This window comes from Lissotriton vulgaris, unplaced genomic scaffold (assembly GCF_964263255.1).
Source record: "Lissotriton vulgaris unplaced genomic scaffold, aLisVul1.2 SCAFFOLD_468, whole genome shotgun sequence".
Classification (NCBI taxonomy): domain Eukaryota; kingdom Metazoa; phylum Chordata; class Amphibia; order Caudata; family Salamandridae; genus Lissotriton; species Lissotriton vulgaris.
This window is the reverse complement of record NW_028241185.1, coordinates 258,201-282,568: the sequence shown is the minus strand read 5'-3', so window position 1 is coordinate 282,568 and position 24,368 is coordinate 258,201. Positions and strand designations below refer to the sequence as shown.

Here is a 24,368-nt window from a genome sequence, read left to right as displayed (position 1 = left end):
GGAGGAAACGCCCAATTCCGACCTCCTAAAATACAACTTTACACACACATAGAAATGGGGCTGCGCAAGTTATATCGCTATGATGTGGAGGAAAAAAACACAAGTTTTTAATACTGCCCTCACCCACGGAAATCTGTGGCATGCTTCATCATAATGTAGAAAAACATACAACATCCCAACAGGTAACATTTTTGTAGACAATTAAGCATGTATGCAGCAAGCACTACAAGTGCAGAAATAAAGGAGACTACTATTCGTTTAAGTTTAGATTGTTATTCATCTTATATTTCAACAAAAATTATATAAAGTCAAGTTTATACAGTTATAGCATAATGGCTTAAGCCGCTGGACTAACACAGCCCTTGGATCTACTCCCGAGCAGATACTTTGATTTACTCAGGATCTGCGACCTCGCTCTCGCGAACCACTCTGATTTGCTACCCTGGAGACTTCCATTGACGGCGCTCCTTTCACCACATCACAGTAGTCATCCCGGAAGACGCTTCCCCGCTACGGATCTACTTTTTCATGTCCGCGTAGCCTCCAGCACCCTGAAAACCAGACAACCTCGTCCTGAAGACGATCCCAATTGATGAGGATCGAAACGCTGGCGACTTTACAGGGCAATACTAGGCGCATCTTCTACTTTGGCTCAATACAAATCGCTAATTACCCTATACAGTCACTTCAATTTGTTATCATTATTGAGCCATCCACTGTATAATATTTACACTATTGTTCACTTTGCGCCGTTCACGCTGTTCACCTTGTCACTTGCGTCGCCACGTTCTTCACTTGTACATACTTGAGCACCAAGTGCAATCTGGTTGTCATATGATTTCTCTCATACAGTGCTGCTATAACTGTATAAACTTGACTCTATATAATTTTTGTTGAAATATAAGATGAATAACAATCTAAACTTAATTGAATAGTAGTCTCCTTTATTTCTGCACTTGTAATGCTTGCTGCATACATGCTTAATTGTCTACAAAAATATTACCTGTTGAGATATTGTATGTTTTTCTGCCTTCCTACCTCAATCCCGACGTGGTTTATGGGTCACACTCCTGTAACTTTTTACTATGCTTCATCATAAGGCTGCTAACACACATCTGCCCAAGCCAACGCTGGAGGTGGAGCAATAGGGATGGGGAGACACAACAAACAAATAGAGAAACAGTGCAGGATCAAAAAGAATGTGCAGAGAAAATAATAAAAACTGACCGAGGGATCTCTGAGCAAACCCTTCAATGATGGACTCCCTGGTCAGAATAAAAAGATCATTCAACGAATCAGTGGATGGTGGTAAGGTGGGCTTTAAAGAACCACCTACCCCTCCAATTTGCAAACTGTCTACATGTTTCAGCCGGCTAATGCGATGTCATCAGCTTTCATCAGGACTATGAAAAATAGATCCCTTAGACACTGACCCTACCTCCTTATTTGTGAAGTAGAACGCAGTCTCAATCTGAGTAAATGCTCAGGTCTAGTGGTAGAGTAACTTACTCCCAATGACATTCCTGCAAGTAATGAGAAAGTTACAAACATCAACATATTATATTAGGTGCCCTTAGTGATAAATGTGATTAAAAAACGTACAAAAATAAGTTGTTTTGTTCCTCTAGATCAATAGTGCGACCCGGTGGGTGCTAAAATTAAGAATAAGCACACCCAGGGGCGTGTCTAGCCGTCTAAGATGGCGGTCATTCCTTGATTGTGCTCCAGACCCTCCCGGGGGACTCATCCGGTATACCCTGAGATATCGGCGGCTACTGACCTGGGGAAGTAGGTAGCTGGTCATCGGGGCTCCCGCAGTGAGGAAAAGTGCCTGGAGCGGCGCTGAAGATTGCCTGCGGCCGCGGACGCCAGCTGAGGCCTACACGCTGCTCGCGGCCGCTGGAGGCCGAGATCTAGAGTGAAGGTGGGGCCCGGACGCGGCGAACCTGGTGCTGCGGTGCGAAGTGGCCCCCTTAGTTCTGGGACAGAAATAGACGCTGCCCCCTGGGACTCGGCCCGCGGAAGTCCCTACCTGCCTGGAGGTGGCCCCCATGGAGCGACGTCCCAGCGGAGAACTGCGGAGGTACCTCTGCCCTACTGGATTGTGATGCGGCTGCCCGGGAGAGCGCAGCGAGAAGATGGCGGCCCGCTAGGACAAGGCGGCGAGGACTGAGGCGACAAGTGAGGGGGTCGCGTGGTCCCGCGGTTCTGTCCGCCTGTTACAGACATTGAAATTGAGCTGCGCTCCCGGCCCCGGTTGTGGTGACGGGCGGGGCCAGGTACTAGCAGAGTGACCACGATGTGCTGCGTGTCAGGTACGGGGCCCGTCTGAGACCGTATATGCGGCCATTGCCTGAATTGCCCAGACTGGTACTGCCCTTGAAACGCGGCGGGCAAACACAGACAATGCAACCCCCCCCCCACCCACCGTGGATGCCCGCTGGAGAGGATTAACACCGAGCCGAGTGGGACGGCCACGTCATGGGAAAAAAACGACCGAAAACGGTGGGAGACCCACGGGGCACTGACCAGTCCTCCGGCATGTCCGGGCACGATAGCTGGCCCCCCTCGCCTGGAAAGGCTTCTACCAAGCACACGGATGATGCGCCAGACAAATTAGACCTTATCCTAAAGGAGATCCGTGAATCCAGAATGGCGCTGGAACTGCAGATAGGTACCCTCACTACGGACCTTACGCTGCTTAAGGCGGACCACAGCAAGCTAGCGGACACGGTCAAGACTCATGACCATTCCATTACAGAGCTCCTACCTAAAGTTACAGACCACTCGTCTACATTACAGCAACAAATGACAACACTTAAGGACCGTGTGGAAGATGCGGAGGGCAGAAATAGACGAAGTAATATACGCGTTATTGGTCTGCTGGAACGCAGCGAAGGAAATAGGGCAGCGGACTTTATGGAGAAATGGTTCAGAGACCAAGTAGCTCCTGAGGGACTTTCCCCGTACTTTTGCGTGGAACGAGCACACAGGATCCCAACCGGTCCACCCAAACCTGGTGCACCACCTCGTCCTCTGATAGTAAAAATCCTCAATTATAGGGACCGGGATACCCTCTTACAGAAGGCGAGAGAAAAAGCTCCAATCCAATTTTAAAATTAACGTATCTCCTTGTATCCGGACTATACCATCCTCGTACAGAGACAAAGATCATCCTACCAAGCCATAAAGAAAAGGCTTCAGAAAGCACAACTCAAATATGCGCTACTATATCCAGCCAGGCTGAAAGTTATTTACAACAAGAAATCCCACTTTTTTGAAAGTCCAGCGGATGCTGAGGAATGGATGTAGGTGATGGAAATTGGCTCTAGCCAGACCAGCCATGCGGACTTCTCCTCACAAGACTCTGCCACCCTCCCAAGGCGGAACTCCCTCCATCCCCAGAACTCTGCCCGGACCAAGGGTGGTGCGGGCCCGTCGCGGGAGCAGCAGCGACTCAATCAGGAATGGGCGCTGGCAACTGCTGGTGCTTTCCGAGACGATATCAATAAAATACCCACGGATTCAGACGAGAGTACCATACATTCTGACTCGGAACATAGTATTACTCTCTTCCCCTCCATCACACCTGGAACTGCTGATGGCATGCTCGACAACTGAACACTGGCACTGACTGTAGGGAGCTCGTGGAGTACGTGACGATCCCCACTGTTCGACGTTACGAGGGACTCTACACCTCTAGGGCTGCTATATCCTATTGTTGGAATTGTTTCACCTAACTATTATTACCCTGCTATGATTTACATACTATGGTAGAAGGAGCAACCTCCAAATTCTAGGGTTAGAGATTAAGTCCCCCCAGATATAGGCAGTATACGGCCCTTCAATTTCATGCTCCTCTGTTATGCGGGATCTCCGAGGAAACTCTGCAACAATCTGTCGGTGGCGGATGGACACAATCCCCCCCAGGGACACTGAATACACTCCCGCTCTCTCCCCCCCACTCCGGGATGGGAACCGTAGAGCCGCCAGGTTCTAAATTTGATGGTCAACATGACTCTAGCTGAGATAGCCACCTCCCTGATAGCGTATGCACCGTTATTTGTTATGTGCTATTTGTACACTATTGTTGGGCACAGCAAGATTCCGATGCTGCGCCACGGTTAGTTAAGGTTATTGGGTTGGGGGACTCGTTCGGGCTTGGTTTGTACATTCTGCACATGCGGAACTCTTTTTTTTTTTACCAATACAGACATGCCCGGGAAAGTTAGAGAGACTGGGATGCACACTGGGACGTACAACTTCATAACATGGAACGTACGTGGCATAGGGTCCATTCAGAAAAGACATCGTATTCATGCATACCTTCTTAGACGTAAGGCACAAATAGCATTCCTTCAAGAATCACAGAAGCACAAAAAATGTGTATAAAATGGAGGAGGCACATTTATTCTACCAATTACTCCGCCTTCGCAAGGGGGGCGACCATCTGTATACGCCATGGGTCCCATTCCTAGAGCTAGACAGAAGAGTAGACGATCAAGGCAGATACGTTTTGGTGAAGGGTACTTTGGAAGGCTCCTTAGTGGTCTTGGGCAGCATTTATGCCCATAACTTTGACCAGCACCAGTTTCTGTGTAGATTGGGCACAGTGCTGGCCGACTGGGATGGCATACCCTGGATCCTGGGTGGGGAATGGTGTCCCACCCCCCTCTACAAAACACAAACGCCAGTAAACTAGCCAATTTCTTCACTACTTGGACGAATGGTTGGACACTCTGACGCATGGCGACATTTACACCCGAATCATGAAGAATATTCCTTCTACTCTCCTGTACACGGCTTACACACTAAAATTGACAGGTTCCTTTGCTCCTGAACCATTATTGATAGGATTCCCCACTCCACTTACCTGGCAAAAACCTTCTCCGACCACAACCCCCTAGAACTCACGTTAGGCTGGGGCCCAGTCCCCACCCCCGTTCCTACTTGGAAACTGAACCAACAGCTACTAGAGGATGGCCCGTTCTGCACAACCCTCTCCAACACGATTACTAATTATCTGACTGAAAACTGGAACATAGCATCCTCCAACCTGGTAGACTGGGATGCCCTGAAGGTGGTAGTACGGGGAGCATCGATTGGTCAAGTAGTTGGGGCTAGACAGGAGGCACACCAACGGGTAAAAAATATAGAACAGCGTTTAAACACGCTGGAATCGGAAGTGCTAGCCGATCCAGGAAAGAGAGGAGAGTTACAAGAGGCCCACATAGATCATGCACAAGCATTAGAAACATTGCGGACCATTATCTATAATGCATTCCTTCAACTGAAACACACTGACGCAGATAGATCGGGTGCACTACTGGCCCGCATGGTTAGGGAAAGGCCAGACCCACCAATCATAACTAGGATCCGTACCCGGACAGGACAGATAGTTCACACACAAAGGAAAATCAATACTGCCTTTTACGACCACCTGAAAATGCTATATGAACCCCCTGACCCGGTAGAGAATCGCCCCATAGCAGCATTTTTGCAGAACCTCCCCTTTCCGGTGATTCCTGAGACAGTTAAAAAAGACATAGACGGCCCTATTAATCAAAATGAAATCTGCGCTGCCATTGAGGGGTTGAATCAAAACAAAACCCCTGGGATAGATGGCCTCCTGGTGGAGTTTTACCAGACTTACTCGGAGACCCTGGTACCCGCCCTGGAAGCGGTCTATAAGGTGGTTTTTGAGGCTGGTCATTTGCCAGAATCCACTATGCAAGCCCTGGTCACTTTGATACCTAAGCCAGGCCGAGATATCTTGGAGCTCTCCAATTATAGGCCCCCCTCGTTCATGTCCATGGAATATAACATTTTAAATAAAACTCTCGCTAAGCGTATCCAACCACACCTTAGTAGGCTGATATATGAGGACCAATGCGGGTTCCTACCGAATCGTAATACCTCACTAAATACTAGACGACTACACTCTGTAATGCAGGCCACCCCTGGAGAATATCAAGCTGCAGGGTGCATTGCATTGGATCTTAAGCAGGCCTTTGACTCCCTGTCCTGAGAATTTATGTTCATGACACTGCAACGATTTGGATTCCCTGACATATTCCTTAAATGGGTCCGTTTATTGTATACATCCCCCATGGCTAGAGCACGCACTGGCCGTTTAATTTCTGGCCCATACACAATTCATAGGGGCACCAGGCAGGGATGCCCGCTATCCCCATTATTATTTGTGCTTGCACTAGAGCCCCTAGCCCTGGCCCTTAGACAGCCAGCGGCTCAGCTTGGAATTCCGATTGCTGGGACTCCCCACCTAATATCAATCTACGCGGATGATATACTATTATATTTACGAGATCTGACAGCAGACAATGCCCCTCTCCCTGACATCTTTGCCATTTTTGAACAGCTGTCAGGACTAGCTATAAACCCAGAGAAATCGATTACTTATTTTTTCCAGGATTCACAACATCCACCTCACATACAGTTTGGAAATTATACAATACCAGTAGCCCCCTCCACCTTCAAATACCTGGGCATTCAGGTCTATAGGACACAGCCGGATCAGATCGAGGGCAATATAGGCCGAGCCATAACAGCCCTCCGCTCCAGTACGACCTTCTGGGCTTCGCTGCCACTCTCGGTGATGGGCAGAGTTGCCATATTGAAAATTGTGATGCTGCCCCGACTATGCTATGCTGAGTACACTCATCTGGGAAGACGGGCGACGACGGGTTAGTCTCCGTAAACTCCAGCTGGAGACACACAAAGGCGGCCTAGGAGTACCTGATTTCCCAAGCTACTACTATGCCAGCCAACTTCAATGGCTGTCATACTGGACAGCAGGAAGAATTCTACAGAAGATTGGGTTTACGCCACAGAGAATAGATCGCGGCGAACTACACTCCTTACTCTTGCCGAGAGCCAGGATACCTCCAGACTGCCCTTTCCTGTTGAGAACTGCCCTTCAATGCTGGAGGAAGGCTCTATTGTACACCAATGCAGCAATCCCCTATGCCACAAATATTCCCCTCCTAGGTATCCCTACGCCACAGGGTAGACTATCGCAGGTAAAGATACAAGACTGGACAGAAGCCGGGTTGGAGGACATAGGCGCATTCTTTGGCGATGGCACTATACTAGACCCTGACTCTTTCACACGGGTCACAGGAGCACCAACGCGTTCATTCCTACTACATGCCACTGTGACACATTACATACAGACTAACTGGACCCTGCTGAGGGAGGAACCCTCACAACATAATTTGGTACACCTCTTGTACTTCATGGGACCTGGAGGCCACTTAGTGCGGTTGTTGTATACAGGAATTAGAGCACATGCTGCTATCACACTCACCTCTCTTAGGACACAATGGTCTGATAACACTACACTGGAAATCACTGACACGGCATGGGCGCGTATGTTAGAGCACCCCAGAAAGGTATCACGCAACGCAAAACTAAAATTTATCCAGTCCATGGTCCTGCATAGATCATATCTCACGTCCAAACGGATCCATTGCATGTTCCCGAACTCCCCCCATTGCTGTCCTCACTTTCGGGAAGACGAAGCAGATTTTCTCCACATGCTGTGGTCCTGCCTGTGTCTCAGTGAGTATTGGGGAAGAATTTGCACCTCACTGCACACAGTTACACAACTCCCAGTGCCGGCTGAGGTCTGAATTGTCTCATGGGTCACCGGAGACGCTCAAAGACGCAAAAGGTATGATTAAAGTACTTGGACCTAGCTGTTATACTAGCGGTGAGGGCCCTCACTATGAGGTGGAAGTTTCTGAGATGCCCGGCTGTGTCCATCTGGCAAACAGACCTGCTCCAGTAGGGAAGAGCTGAAAGAGCGGCCCTGCACAGAGAAGAGTAGAGAGGGCTGCGGAAACAGCCCATTTAGCTGGAGTGGGAGGCTATGCTGATTGAGCTTGAAACACTTGATTTATCAACCCCATAACCCGTACCGCCCCCATATCATATCCTATCATACTAGGATACCAGGTAACTGCGGACCCGTAGGCCCTCAGACCAAGATTAACACCCTCTTGCCCTGGATCATGTTCACCCCAGAAGTAACATGTCTGTAGTAAACTATTCTGATCATTACGAACTAATAAAAAGCCTTGACCAGGAGTTAACGGGGGGAGGGAGGGACCACGGGGAGTTAGGTTTAGGTCTGTTACATGTATTTCCACACTGCTTTATTTCTGAGGTGAACTCACGTTGCTAATAAGACACCTTGCTGGCACTAACGCTAATGTAATACAGGTTCCGGGACTATATACAAGGAATTCACTAAGCAAGATATGTTAGTAATAATGATATAGGAATGTATCGAAAAACAAAAAAAAGGAAAAGACCGTCTCGGATGTATTGTATGCATTTTATATAATGTGCCATGGTCACCAATAAAGTGTGTTAAAAAAAATAATAATAATAGGCACTCCCGGTGTAGAGGACCAATCGTCCCACAAGAGCGCTATAATGACGCTCTTTATGTATACAACAACACTGGTCATCATTACTTAGTTTTGCGACACAGTCATGAACTCTGAAATCTTACTGAGTTTCATTAAAAACAGTGCTTGAACTGGCGGCGGAGCGAGAACAGCTCCCTATAGACACACGCTGTAATGGTGGAGATAAAAAAGAGAAATTATTGTTTTTAGAAATCCCCGACCATCACAACTGAGAGCTTGCCCTTTTTTGGATCTCGTGATCTTCCCCGGTGAGGAACGCCTACAAACACGAGTGTTCCATTAACCCACAGACAGGAACAGCGTCCTCCTATTTGAAAGCTTCCACTCGAAGTCATAAGGGACAACCTCCCGTGGGACAATTCCTGCGCTTCCGCAGGAAGTGTTCCAACACAGGAGACTTCAGAGAAGAAGCGGATACCCTAGCAGGAAAACTATTGAAGAGGAAGTACCCACGCAAGATAATCAAAAGGGCACAGAAAAGGGCAATCAACTGCAACCGCGAAGCTCCCCCTATAGCAGGCCTTTGCAATCCTGAATGCAGGGTGCTTGATTCTAACTGAGAGGGTGCCTCTGCATGAGCAGGACATCCCTGCAGCCTAAGGAGTCCATTCTCCCTGGTTGTCAGTGAAGCAGCCATATACCATATAGAGGGGCACCGCGTAATCCTATCATTTTTGGTATCAAACATGTTGGAATCATACCCCCACACTGTAAATGGTGTGAGAGGTATGATTCCAAGCACTGAAAGAGCCTTCCGTTGCGCAGTCCATGTCCCTGGTACCAGTCTTCCAGACCCGGACAGCACAAAATGGTTGTTGCCGACCAGAGTCACGATTCTGCCCTCCTGATGCTGAGTCCAGCTCGAGCATGGGAAGGCAGAACAATAGGCATCCTGTTACAGGGAGACGTGACCTCCTCCCAGACAGGATTTAGTGTATTGGAGCAGGATGGGTGCGCTTGCTAAGCACCACTCAGTCTGCATGCGGGGCACATTTGGTGTCCCCATGCATAGTCCAGTTCAAACCAGTCCCGGCAGCCGTTAGCTCTCGCTCTGGCGCCAAACTGGACGAAGGACATGGGAGTAACCTCCTCTCTGTCCAGACCCTCCCCTGGGAGGGTCCCCTGAATGATTCCAACCCTTTTCCTAGGGTAGTTAAGGGCTTACCTGGGTGTAGGTCCCTAGATTCATCTTGGAATCAGATTCAGATTAGACACCACTTCTTTATCTACCATCTCGGCACTCTGAACTTCCCTGTGCTTCGTTTGGACTCTACTTCGTCTCCCTTTGTCTCCCTTCCTGTCTGCTGCATCGTCTGTGCCTGTGCACCATACAGGAACCTTCCAAGGCCTGTGGGCATCAACGACACCTGATAGAATCTCCCTTGGAGTGAAGAAGTCACTCCCCTGCATTCGCAAGCACTGCAACTAAGTCGACCGGTCTGCTGATCCAGAGCTCCCCCGGACTCTGAGCGGCTCTGGAACACAGGTGGTGGTTTTCCACAGCTCCCGAGGCCTGCCCTGCCTTCTCACCAAGTTTGAGGCCAGAATCCCTTTTGGGGGTTGCAATAACCGGACTCCTGTGCACCGCGTCAACTTGCAGTTGCAAAGGCTGTTGACCTCTCCAAGAAGACCTTCGGGCTACAAGTAGCCCCAACCTTGAGCACCTCCTGTGACCAGAATCTTCAGCCACACCGCATTGTGGCCTACTTCTTTTGGCGAGCTGTTTGAGGTGATATCGTGACTCCAGTGCCTCCTGCCTGTGGGTCCATTTGAGGGTGACTTTTGTTTCTCTTGGGCTCCCCTGATTGCTCAGGACCTGCCCTGACTCCCCTGCTTTTGGTGAGTCCTCTGGACCATGCTGGTCCCGACGTTGCTCCTTCTTCAGCGCCTCAGTTGGGTGCATTTGCCAAGGCTTGTTGGTGCTCCCGCCAGACACTGACCCCTCAGCACTCGGCATCATTTGTGGGACAGCTCGTGTACGCCTTCTGATCTTCCTCAGGGTCGCCTGATCCTCACATCTGCGGAGTCCAGGTCCTCGTCAACACCCGACATCAGAGGGCATTCGCCTTTCAAGTCTCCTGGTTACTCCTGAGTGACATAGATTCTGTCCCCTCTTCTTGCAGGTACTTCTGCTCTGGAATTCCCCTTCGGATTCCACCAGACACTTTCTCCTCTTCCAGCAGCGGCACTTTTCTGAAGTCCTCCATTGGAAACAACGGTGGTTCCCGACCCCACATCACACGTATGCACCCGGCTTCCCTGGTGTAGGTAACGCGGGTACTAGAGTATCCAGGGGTGGGGTGGCTCCCCAACCTTCTGTCTTCGACAGGGTTTCTTCAGGTTCCACTGGGAAGGGTCTCTAATCTTTAAAAATCCAACCGCGACTTGCACGTAGACTTGCGGCAGCACGCAGTCATGTTCCCACACTGCACACACTCTCCCTGGGGTTCTTAGTCTCTCACTATGGATGGTTCCTTGGGTCCACCAGCAATTCTAGGTAGTCTTGACACTGTCTTGATCCAAGTTATGGTTCTTATACCAGTTTCTTATTATATATTCTTTGGTGCCCCCCCTCCCGGGGTCCACTATTTACTGTTTTTCTTGGCAAAGTATTGTGTTCATTGTGCATATCTATGGGTAGGAGATGTTTGTATGTGTTAGAGAATATTATATAATGAATACATGTTTTTATAAACACCTTGCGTGGTTATTTTTCACGTAATCTATACTATAAGATTGCATTCTGATAAACCAAGATGCTTTACGCTCCTTCTGGACTAAGCCTGAAGGCTACTCTCCCCAGCTACCACTTAGAGAGCTTTCTAAGGTTGTCTAAGACTTCTTAAGTCACCATAAGGATTGTCTGGACTGGTGCAAGGTGTCCACTTCCATAAGTGTACATCATATACCAGGCCAGCTTCTCACAGGTGGAATTTGAAAAGAACAGTGGACCAACATTTCTAAATTCCATTCTAGAACTATCCATACCTTGAAGGGGCAGATTTCAATCCGATATGGGAAGCAATTGAATCATGCTTTAAGTCAGTTTAAGTTGAAACAATGTGTACTTAGCTATGACTTTGTTATATGAATTGAAATGAAGATTGGAGTCCAGGATAAAGGCCTGGAATTTATCGGTATTTGAGGTCTCTCAGTCCGACCATAGGTTTGAAGTCCTCGAGCCAGACCAAAGACATCTTACAGTTTTGTTTAGGAGAAATTCAGTTTTTGTGTTCATTGAGCTTTAGTTTCATCTGTGCAGTCTGTGTAGGTACCTTAATGAGGCATGTGTGCAAGAATAAAGGAGTTTTTTTTAATTGATTCTCCGGTAGAGTTGAGCATTATTGGCATATTGGCAAAAAGCGATTCTGAGCTTGCTTAGAAAGTTGGCAAGAGGTTCTGCAGAGAGTAGATGGGCACGTATAGATCCCTGAGGGACACCTCCTTTTGACGTGAGACAGGATTTTTAACAGAGAACTATGTCACCAATGACCATGCTCTTGTTACAAAATATTAAGGTAAATCAGAATTCAAACTATGTCTGAAATCTGTCAGATAAATTGTTTAGCAAGAGAGGGAAGAATAGGATCAGCTGTGCAGTAGAAGAGTTTGGTATCCGATGCCACCTTACAAAGGATGGAACAGAACATGCTCCAGGGAGGACACATTTTTTGTAGTATATGGCCATCCTATAAGGCAGAGTGGGAATGGAGACCACTTCTTTCCTTCCCAGAGTTTTGATTGAGAGCTGGGTAGCAAAAGCAATATATCTTGAGTCAAGGAGCATGACTTGTGAAGAGTTAGCGGAATGTTCTTTAAAAACACATAACCATTCTCTAAGACGGTTCTTTGCTCTGGTGAGTTTTGATTTGAAGAAAGATGATTTGTCTCCATGAAGGCACAATTTCTAGTTTTCACCTTGTGGTCTTTAGTTTTAAACGATTTTCCACTATGGGTGTTTTTTCTTTTTCAAATTCGCTCAGAGTGAGTTTTACTAAACCATTTTAATGATCATTAAATCAGCTGACACTCCTCTTAGTCCTTTTTTTGGTTTGAATGTTTCAGTGTCTGTTTTATCCATATGGCTTGAGTAGAACTGGTTTGGCCGATCTTGGCATCTTTTGGAACAGACTAGGCTTATAAAGGTGGAACTGTATCTGTTTGTGTAAAGGCACTGGTGATTTGAATCTTGTTAGCAGATATAACTGAGGGAACCAGAAAGAAGTACAGAAGGTCGGGAAAGCAGCCACTTTGAAATATGATGAATCCATTCATAAACGGATCATGTAAAGTCGGACATTCTTGTATTGCTGTTAGTTCAAAGTGGGAGCTTTTTTATATCGTTTGAGAGCAACATTGGATACAATTTCTCATGCAGGAAATATTGAAATTAGGATGGGTGATTGCCTTTGTTTTCCTCATTTCAGGCTGTAATCGCCCTGTAAATTATATATTTATGTTACGAGAAGAGTAAACCAGTGAATAATTTCTGGAATAATCTTCTTCCTGGATCAGTGGTATAACTTGTTGTGATTCTAGCATTTTTTTCTATGCAGTTGATATTTCAGTATTTGTGGGCAAAGGGCAAACTCTGTGTTACACGTGTGTCCTGGATAGGTCCCTTGACAGTGATGAATTGGCATCTCTAGACCTGCTTTTCATGCAATTTTATTGAAGGATAATGTGGCCTTTGTTAAAAGGTGCAGCTTGTCTGTGAACACCCTCCAGACTCAGCCTTGCCTTGTGCTCTAGGACACGGCCCTATTACTTGCTACCTGTATGGTGCAAGGCAGTGACTTAAATGCATCACATACACTTCATACATGTTTGATGGGTGTTCAGGACCTTTTGTAATATTAGTTTTATCTTGATTTCGCATCCAGCGTACATTACAAAGTGAAGAGTCTATGTCTGGCTCCCAGGAGGTTCATCACGTCCAGGGAATGTGGATAGAAAAGATGTTTGAGAGGTGGGTGGGATGCAGAGGAACCAATTAGAAGGATAGTGGAGAGGAGCTTGTGAAATGTTGACCTTCGTTTGGAGACTGCATTTATAAGTGGATATAGGCTGCGAAGCAGATGCCCTGTACTCTCTTGTTCTCCCACTTCTCCCCTGCCTTTTCCTTCGTCAGACAGCTTCTGTGCTCTTTCTCTCTCCCTCGCCACCTAAAATACTTTGTACTCTGTGCCATACTCTGTGCCAATTATTAATCTGTGGATCAATAAGAAAACGTGTTTGGGAAAGAGGGGAGCATAGCCAGCATTCCTCTGGTTTCTTAAGGCCTGGGATTCAGCCAGTAGTTTGAATTTTGGTGTGCAGGTTGGCCGCTTCCAGATAGCTGAAGGAAAAGAACAGCACTTTTGCCTAGGATGCTAGTGGTTGACTGCCAGAGATTTTAGGGAGTGACAGGATCCACATTCTTGTAGAGAACATATTTGAATGGTTAAAGATGCCTGAAACGGACTCCTTCAATGTTGCAAGGAGATCAATTTTGGGTTTGCAGTGTGCAGGTCTTTTGAGCGCTGGGGGTCAGGTAGGCAGTAGCGGCCGGTGTCTGGGCAAAGTAGCAGGGCGGAGGGAGAGGGGGGACGGACAACCAAAAAAATAATAATAAAATAACTTACTTGTTCAACGCTCCTCTCTGGCTCAGTTATGGTGCACTGCAGGCTAAGGCTCCCAGAATCCCCTGGGCCAATCCTGACGCTGCATGAAAGCAGCGTCAGGATTGGCCTGAGCACCGTGGATTTGCGCTCCCAGTGCCTGCTCTTTCCAACCCAGCAATGCAGCTGGGGTTGGAGACCGCTTCAGTGCGCATGATGGTTTTGCCGGCCTTAGACAGCCTGCCAAACAGTCATGCACACTGACAATCAGTGCTCTTCCACTCCTCCTCTGCCTGTAATCCCCATGGCCCTGCCCCTTAGGCAACGCAACAGAAAAACATAAAACGATAATAAACACAGGTTCATTATCGTTTTATTTTAAAAATTTTGACTGCTGGCAGTGGGGGGGGGGAGGGGGGAGGAAAGGGGGGGGCAATGCTCCTCCACCATAGCAGAGGAGCCGCTGCTGCAGGTAGAGATTATGCTTGTTTCTGTTGCAGATTCCAGAACGTAATTTAACAAATAAACGTGGTCATTAATGGCACAGGTTTTGAGGGATGGGGGTATACAGAGCAGTCAGACTTAGATTCTAATGAAAGTGTGGAAAGATGACATGATAATGTAGAAATGGGTTCGAAGAGCTATGTTCCATATTTTCAGAGTATAAAAAGCTGAGCTGGGTAGCAAGAGTGCATGCACCCTGTATGTGTTGTGTAGGCTTTACTAAGCTTTGATCTCCTCTCACTGTTAACGTGACTATATTTAAGTATTTTAGACATACTTGCAAGGTTTTTGTTAATGGATGTGCCCTCTTTGGCCAGACGATATTGCTGTCAGGAAAAAATACTTGAAATTATCTATCCTAAAATACCTTTGAGACTCAGACATTCGGTGAAAATATTACATTTCTGTAGCGGGACCTAGAACCTAAATGAAATAGCCATTTGGGTTCATATGAAGGCCTTGTTGGCAGAGGTGCCTTTGTTTATTTTGGATGTTAGATTACTGCTGCTAGAAAACATCAGGAAGGTGCTGCTAAGAAAGAAAAAAATTATTTCAAGACACATAACATTGGCAGAAACATTACAGCACTATTCCAAAACCTTTACTCCGCAAGTCATTTTGTAAGATGAACAAAATACCTTGATTACTCTTCAAATACAGTCCTGCAAAACCTTCTTCGCTCAGTGCTTGCCTGACATACGTGATCCTCGCACTATTTATAAGGAAAGCCTTCACTGATTGAAACAGCTGGGATCCAGAGCAAATGCCGTTTTGTTTGTCTTGTTCAAATTAATCTATTATATTTTTAACAGTGAATCTTCAGTGTGGTAGCGTGTCACTACTTGGTCCTGAAGATGACTCGCAGACCAATTGGGCGCCAAGGGCCGAAACATGTTGACTAGTCATGACCTTCACTAGGTGCTATGGAACAGTAACTCTTCTACCTAGCACCACCTATTCTTTTAATCTTACCCCACCCTCAAGAAATTAAAAACCATAATGAGAGATGGAGGTAATCTTAATCACGCGTCCATCACACCCTCAATTTTTCTAATCACAACTGCTGTAAAAAAAACAGTTGATCTCCCTCCAGGTGGAGGAAAGCAAAAAAAGACCCTATGATGATGCTTTTCACGTAACCTACAAGGCGGAGAACCAAGATATACCGCACCGCAGGTTCATTGTGAATGTCGGTTTTTAAACAAGGAGAACTCAAGACCCTGGAAATACACAGGACATGTGATTCATTCTCCTTTGATATTTAGTATACCTGACGGATGCCAAATGAATCTCAGCTTCTCCCTCTCTTCCTTGATAAGAAGTGTATTTTTAACAGTATAATTTCTTCTCAGTCCCCCTATTCCACCATTGACGTATGATTTCCATATCTGGGAACGTTTGGTTGTGCTTTACGTGGGCATTTGACTGCCAGTGAGAAAGGAAAATCCAAAGCCTGGACTGACGAGGAAGACGTGTTCTAGCACCTCTTAAGCATTTCATTCACTTAATGTACTGTTTCCATGGAGCACTTGCTAGCCTGTTTACAAAACCAAGAGGTTAACCAGCAGCAGAAAAACCTTACTTTGGGCAAATGAGGCTGCCCCCAACAAATTTAGCTCTTTCTCTCGGACTAGCACTATTTGCCAACCCATGACAGTTGACTTGTGGATCCTGTCCCTAAAATCAAGCACAATGTTGAAAAACATTAATGGGCTCTTATATGACAAAGACCATTGGATCCGTTAACTCCATGCAACATAAATACAAGCTAAGGCTCAAACTCTTACTACTTCTCTGTAATGCATTGTGCATCAGTTGTCTGTTCTACGCCGCACTTTGAAGGGACCACATTATTACTTTGCATTTTACTACTCAATTTTAAACGTGTATGTGAGCAGACACTGTAAATCAAACGCTTTCACAAAACCCCAGCGGTGCTACATGTTGGTGAGCTTTGGGGCAGTATGTTTAGCTCGCCTACAGACCTTTGGAAACCACGTTCAGGGGTTGATCTGCCATAGAAGTTTGTATGTTCTTAACAAGTCAGTAAACTGAAAATGTCAACCTTTTATGATCTAGGGATCTTACTCCAAACATTAGTGGTTTCGCTAGGTTATTTTCCCTTCCTTTAAAATATTTTTGACTCTTTGCCTGACATCTAAATCCCTGCCTTTTGTACAATCTGGCTGCACAGATTCGCTGTTAATCAGTTGTCGTTTTGCTTTCAAGTTAATATTCAGTCATTTAGATTCAGATTTCCGAAGCTTTTAAAAGGAAATGTTAACTCGAAGGCAGTGTGGTCTCTTGTAAGAGTCCATACCTGAAAGATGGTAAGGGCTTCCTTCTTTTTATGTTTCCCCTAAAGTGAAAACAGTGACTCCAATGTGTTAAGCTGTTTGTGCCCGTGCCCAACCTGGCTCCTTCTCATGGGCAATGATAGAGAAACAAACCCTTGTCGTCATTGGTGGAATGTGGGGGTGATGGTCCCCATGGCATGTAGTCTTTTAAGGCTACATTTGCGCTTTAAATCATAATAAACAGGACCTGAAATGTCTTTTATTTCTTAAAAGTTATAATAACAGTAACATTAAGTACAATCATTCAGGTATTTGAAATTAAATATTTTACTTTTTTAGAGGGAGGATGCCTGACAGATGGAAGCCTACACTATCTTTTATAAAGGCACTCGTGTCCTGTTTGCGCGCAGTGGTTTCTATTTGAAATAAACATTTTCTGTAAAACACACCCTGGAGCTGTCACTTCACCACATCTATTCCCTTATACCATTTTTCAAACTCATTAAATGAACGTCGCCACTCGTGCCATTTAATTGATTATTTACATGTGTATAGGGAAGATAGGGTTTGCATATACCTTCTGTGCATTTTTTCAATTTTCTTTGTTGAAAACATTGTTACCTACAGATTTTAGTTGTATGCTTTAACAGTTGCACATTGAATCGCGAGTCCAGGCTAGATCATTGATATGAGTGAAAAATGTGAGAGAGTAGCTGGGTCTGTTGATTCTAGAGAATTTGGTGGATGAGTGGGCGTGTCACTGGGAGAGTGCCAAACTCTGTTTTCACCAGTTTGAGTACCTCCCTCCTATACATCTTTTTGTAAGCACACCCTGAACAATTGTTACGTTTTTTAGGTTGAGCATAGGCAGCTCACACACTGTCTCTTTGAGACATGCTGTATTCACTCTGTGGCCTCACAGTCCGCACATTGCCTTTTTATTCGTCCCTTCGATTTCTGTTCAAAAAAGCTTGCTTGCTAGTGGTTAATCGTTCCTCTTTGTCCCTCCTTTTTGTATTTGGTTTCCTCCCACAGTTCACCGCCCAGTTATTGTAAACATTATGCTTTTGTGTGTGTGCTCATTTAAGGGACTATTTTTTTCTTTGATTCCTGATAGTGGCACTGTTTGCCCGTCTTCGGTTGTTCAGTTTCGGCACCCTTCACTTAATCTCCCTGCCCTGTTCAAATACTGAGATTACATTTCAGATGCTGTTTTCAAGGGCGTCTTTCATTTTCTCTGACTTCACAATGCAAGGATTTCCCCCAAGCCCCTCCTGCTTCGATACTTGTTGCTTTTGCAAGCCTTCATCACCTGATCTGCTGCCCAACCTTGCAGCACAGTTAATGGCAAGGCTTGGGCAACTTCAGTCGTAGTTTCTCTGATGCTTGTTTATATAATGTGAACTCGAGCGACCCGTAGCAGTCGGAGCTCTTTACATGGGCACTAGTTACATTACACAAAGACAGGTTCATTTTTGGTGGCATTTTTATAGAGCACGAACTTGACTGACCCAAATGTAATGAAGCACTTTACAAAAGTGTCAGTTACATTACACAGGGTCAGGGTACATTTCTGTTTTTTAGGTGCGCAGAGATTAAGTGATGCTGACGTGCCCCTGTTAATTCATTATTTCCCCCCTACCTGACAACTGGGAGCAGCATTTATCCGTCCCACATCGCTGCATGCCCACCCCGCTTCCTCTTCCTGTCGTCGTCCTCCTCTCAGAGCTCTAATATCTTAGCACATTAACAGCATCTCCTCAGGGACTGTGCGACATTTTTCTTATATATAATGTGAACTCAAGCAACCCGAAGGTGTTGGAGCGCTTTACATGAGCACTAGTAACATTACACAAGGTCAGCTTAATTTTTTGGGGCATTTTTATAGAGCACGAACTTGACTGACCCAGAGGTATTGGAGCGTTTTACAAAAGTGCTAGTTACATTACATAAGGTTGGGTTCTTTTTTTTGTTTTTCGGTGCACGGAGATTAAGCTGTGCCAAAGCTGTCCCAGTTTAGTCATTATTTCCCCTCTACCTGACAAATGGGAGCATTTTGTTGTTGTTGGTATGTCTAGGACTCATATAACGAGGGGACTGGGACAGAGGGCAGGGCTTGGGCTTGCTGGTAAACGGATGGAGCGAGCAGTGTTTTGAATGGAAAACTCAGGAGAAGTGCACTTGTTAAAAAAGGCCTGGGAAAAGAGGGATGTGACATCGCCCCCATTGGAAAGTACTTCACAAATTTCTTCCATAGGCTGCTCAATACTCTAGTGAAGTAGTCCCACACAGAATGTTATAGTGCTGTTGACTAGCATCAAGGCATTTATCTTTCTGTCTGTCCATTAAAAATCCTTGGAATGTGTCCATAAGTGTTTCTTGAGGCAAGAATGTATTCCTGAATCAAACTGCATGACCCAGTGTGTAGTAACTGTATAGCTCTTCAATCCTTGGTAGCACAGTACCCAGGATAATGTGCTGCATAGCTAAACACTTACAAGGTCCCAAAGGCGAGACCTATTGGATATTCCAATGCTTGTTTTATAAAGCCATGCAAAGGCTCAGTATTGAGTACTCCCCACAAACAGGATCTCATGAAGAGGTGCCCTCTAGAAAGATCACTTTCTGTATCTGTGTTTAAGCTGTCCTTCATGAGACTAAAAAAAAACTCAAGATGTGGGTCATCTAGTAGAGATTCATTTAGCAACTTTTTATGCTTTTCCTTTTTTCTTTTTTTCTGCAGACACAATGAGGCGTGTTGTACGTCAAAGCAAATTTCGGCACGTATTTGGACAAGCGGTGAAGAATGACCAGTGTTACGATGATATCAGAGTCTCCCGAGTGACCTGGGACAGTTCTTTTTGTGCGGTCAATCCCAAATTTGTTGCGATTATCATTGAAGCTAGTGGTGGAGGAGCATTCCTCGTACTCCCTTTACAAAAGGTAGGTTCTGGAGGTCCTTCTCCATTTTCAATCTTTAACTTTCTCTTCATAAAGCAGGGAAGGCAGAAGTAAACCCAGCTTTGCTGTGTATATATATATATATATATATATATATATATATATATATATATATATATATACACACATTCCCATCTGTTTAATCTTTTAAGAATAGTTAGGCTTTCCTGTTTTCAGTCTCTATTATTGGTAAATTCAGGTGGGGTTTTTTCAGTTTTTTCAATACCTTAAAAAAAAGTGTTTATCACTGGTTACACATTTTCGTGCCATTAAAAACACCAAAAACAGTGTTTTTCTGGTGTTTATGGAATTTTAATTTCATTTTAATTATTGCTTGCTTTCTGCACGGATAGTGCATGTGTATAGGTAGCGTATGCACAGGGTATATGAGGTCCAAATACATTTTTACTGCACCAGACTACAAAGTTAATAGCATTCTTCATTAACTCTGAAGATTGTAAAGATGCTTTCAGCATACCATCTAACAAGTGGCAAGGATCTCTTACAGGGAAGCACTTCAGCTCAGGTATCAATTTTGACAGACCATCATACAACTTTTTCCTATATGTAGCTGAATTACAGCAAGTTCAAACAATATCACTCCAATATTTATTTAACTTGGATGGAATTTTTTTCAGCAGAATTCAAAGTGACACTGCATTCCATGTTTACCAAACACCTGGTGTGATGTTTTTACCACTATCTCAGATGCTTTGTGACAACATTCTTTTCACATACATATACCTGTCACTACATCTTGCATTGAATGTTTAAAGACTCGGGTGTTTGGCAATTTACTAACAATCAATACTGACTCACTAGAAAAGGGGGCTGATGTATCAAAGGATTTCACCCATTCTCTGTCTGCTGGTAAATGTGATGTTACATATTAAGAAAGATTCTTATGAAAGCAGCCATTTTATCGATTAGTGAAATTAAATGTAGCCAACATTTCAAATCTGATTTCTGTATTTCCCGATTCTCTACAGTTTATAAAATAACTAAATAAGACCTAAAACCTGCTTCTAAACACTGCATCTTTAGACCAAAGACCACAAAACTGAAAAAGCAGAAGGACGAAGAGACAATGTTTTAGTAACATCCCTGAACAACAAAACTCAAGCAGAATAATGTTAGCCCAGTCTTTCTTGATGCTATCTTGTATGACAAAGTTACATTGTATTGGCCCCTTCAGGAAGCAATAAAATGACTCTTTCACTAATCTTTTCCTTTCCATGAATGGTACTTAGTTTGTGGTTACAAAGGTGTTTTTTCAGTGTTTATATGTTTACACCGGTGATGGCTATTTTCCTTTCAGTGGGGTTTTATCAGTTATTATAGGTTTAAACCTAAAACCAGATAGCTTAAGAATAGTTGATCAAAGTGTTGAACTTTAATTTAGTTGCATTTGTATAGATGTTGAGCTTATATAAGGTTTAATATCGCATATAATTTTTGCAATAATCGTTCCTCCATCTAAAAGTACTGTGGCTTGCTTTGATTAGCTTCAACTGGTTCATTCTATCCTATGTTATATCTGCATTAGAATCCTTTATGTTTGACATACCTTTGGATGAGTACAAATGCAGACCACTGATCATATGCACTTTGACAAATCAAGAGGCAAACCATGCTTCCTTGTAAATAGTTGGAAATGCCTTCAGATTTCAAGGTAGGTCATGTACCTATTCATTGAAATAAAATGAAATGCAAATGCTGTTTATTAAGAATTTAGAGCCATAGGGTTTTAATTTCTATATCCTATAAATTGTCAATAATTGAAAGCCCTTAGATCTCATTCTGTACAACAGTGAGTGTGAAAGTCTCTGATGGGAATTGTACACATTAAATCCACTAGTACTAACATTGTCTACATTCCCAATACCATACTGTTTTTGATAATATCCTCCCACCTTGTGCAGTGCTCTATTACTGTACAACTATGTCAGTGTACTGCAATTTCCTCCATACACACATAAATACATTTCAGAACCTTTGTGTCTCTATATATTGTGGTCATATTAACAGTGGAATCTTGTTTTGTGCAGTAGTGGACTAGCTACTCTCTGCACTGATGGACAAACGCATGCAATATCAGAAACTACCACCATATCCTAGGCTGTTACCGCATCTATTTGCGCTTTATAAATAAAATATATGAAATACAAAGAATACAACACAATAGCATCACCAAGTCTTCATCAGTGCTTCATGTGTCATGCTTTAGAGGCTTTTGGAAGTGTGAAATCTTGGTTTTTGAAGACTAGGGTTATTAAAGTTTTTCAGAAGAGGTTAAATCTTCATTTATTTAGCATTGTTGATAGTTTTGTCTATGAGTAAGATTTTTTTATTTTACATAATCACATCTGTGTAAAAAAGCAGGTATACTGAGGTATTTCCGGAGTTAAATGTCAAGAGATGACTTCTAAGTGTATTCTACTTCATATTTCAGGAGAGGAAGATTGTAGTGCCCTACTCTGTGCATTCACTGCCACCAGCTACAGATGCAGGCCACTTGTTAACTGTACTGCAGGAGAATAAGGCTGCACTTTTTTTTACCTGTGCATTTCCCGCTGCCCGCAGCATCTCACTTGCCAGCCATGTTGCTGAAGGGAAAGACTGCAGTCTTCTACCTGTGAACTCTGTGTTGCGCACAACCGCCACAGTTGACTTGGCATGGATGGATGGATGAAAGTCAGACTACAGCCTTCTGTGTATTCCCTATTGCAGCTATGATGATTGACTAGTTAGCAGTGTTAAAGCCATGTAAGACTGCAGTCTTCTTACCTGTGCCTTCTCTGCTGCCCACTGCAGCCATGATTGACTTGTCAGCGTTGCTGCAGAAAAGTGATACTGCAGTCTTCGATCTGTGCATTCTCCCCTGCTCACTGCAGCAGGGATTGGCTTGTCAGGGTTGCTGCAGAAAAGTAATACTGCAGTTTTAGATTCATGGATTCTCCACTGCTCACTGCAGCTGTGATTGTCTTGTCAGCGATGCTGCAGAAGCATTACAAATACGCTAATGCTTGTATTTTTCAGCTGCAGCAAAGTTCACCAAAGAAGACAACATATGTATTTGTGTTTGCACCGGTTCTCAGAGGGCTCAAAGCTGAGAGGAAAAGCCCTCATCAAATATTTAGTATTTTCTAAAGGTCCTTTTCAACTGACATTTTAAATTGGGTCGATTTTCCAGCGGTGGGATCTGAAGTAACAGCATCCTTTGTAGTCGTTTTACTGGAAGTGTCTCTCTGCTGAGCATCTTTGTCACAGGAGCACAGCGGGTGTACTCTCTAGCGTGCTTCCTGCCTGGCCCTCTGCCAGCCTCATGTGCACTCATGCCACATTTAGCTTCGTTTTACAATAACGATTCAAAAACCTAGGATGAAGTGACTTCTGACTTATTTTGGAAACCAGTCATCTGGAAACGTATATTGCAAGCAGCTGGAACACAGCTGGACTTAGCAAATGACCATATTTGCAGTACTGGGCTGTCTCTCTTGGTCCTAACGTTGTTTTGGCGTTTTGTTTGGGAGATGGTGGACTTTTGATAAAAACATTGATGGTGCCGGGATTGGATGAGAGCAGGATTCGACACTCTTTTCTAGATTCAAGCTGAAGCCAGCCGAAATGTTATATTATTCGCATTTGTCATGCATATCACACACTTAAAGGAGCTCCATCAAACCATCCAGTGAGATTCAGCAAGAGCTTTAGCTGTATCATTAATTACATTTTCCAAGCAAATAGGGCTTCCATATTTGTCTTATGATAACCGCCAACCCTTCACTACCGTGATGCCACACTTATCTGATGCAGAGCTATTGCTTCATGGTCCAAGTAGTTCTTAATAGAACAGACGATATCTAAACAGGCCTTTCTACCTTGTATCTGCTGTGGCGAGATTGAATGTTGATCTTTATTCTATTTATTTATCTATAGTTTGTTCTGTATTTCTTATAGTTTACCCTTCTGCGAGACAACCTTTACTTAATTGGTACACACTACAAAAACTGGGATATGATGAGATGTAGGAAGTGCGATGATGCACAAGCCAAAAGCTGAATTTTATTGACTATAAACTTTTTCATAACAATGCCATAAGTGTTTTATGTTTGGGAGTCTTTTGCAGGGTCAAGTGTTTCGGAGGCCTTCCTTCCTTGTTCCATTCAGTGTGCTTTAAGCCTTGATTGAAGATCGAGAAGGAGGGTGTGGCCCTGATGTGAGCTGGAAGGCAGATCCCTCGAAGGGGTCTCCGACCAGCAAGCCACGCTCTTGGCCAATTGGGTGGGAGTGTCTGATTTTTTCTCCCCCAAATGAATATGTATGAAATAAATTTGCATATGTGGGACTGAATTTGTAATGGTTCTTATTTGCATGTGAGCATTGGCTAATTGGCATCACAGATTGGTATTTGTGAAATTCTGACCCGGTTATAGTCGCAGTACATCGTGTTTCCCCATTTACTTTGAGGATAAGTTAAAAGGCTAGATAGCCAATTTCTGCGTCACGCCGATTGTCTTACTTGGGACATTTTTGTTGTTTAATTTGTA

The 24,368-nt window shown here is 44.5% G+C and overlaps 1 protein-coding gene across 2 annotated transcripts in view; it reads left to right on the top strand.

Annotated features, from left to right (window-relative positions):
• Positions 1-24,368, top strand: part of LOC147672090 (coronin-1C-like) — a 501,805-nt gene that overhangs the window by 237,498 nt on the left and 239,939 nt on the right. For both annotated transcript variants that reach the window (XM_086948042.1, XM_086948043.1), the window contains exon 2: positions 19,601-19,800. In XM_086948042.1, coding sequence (XP_086804168.1) covers positions 19,601-19,800 — 200 coding nt within the window. The remainder of the gene's footprint in view (positions 1-19,600; positions 19,801-24,368) is intronic.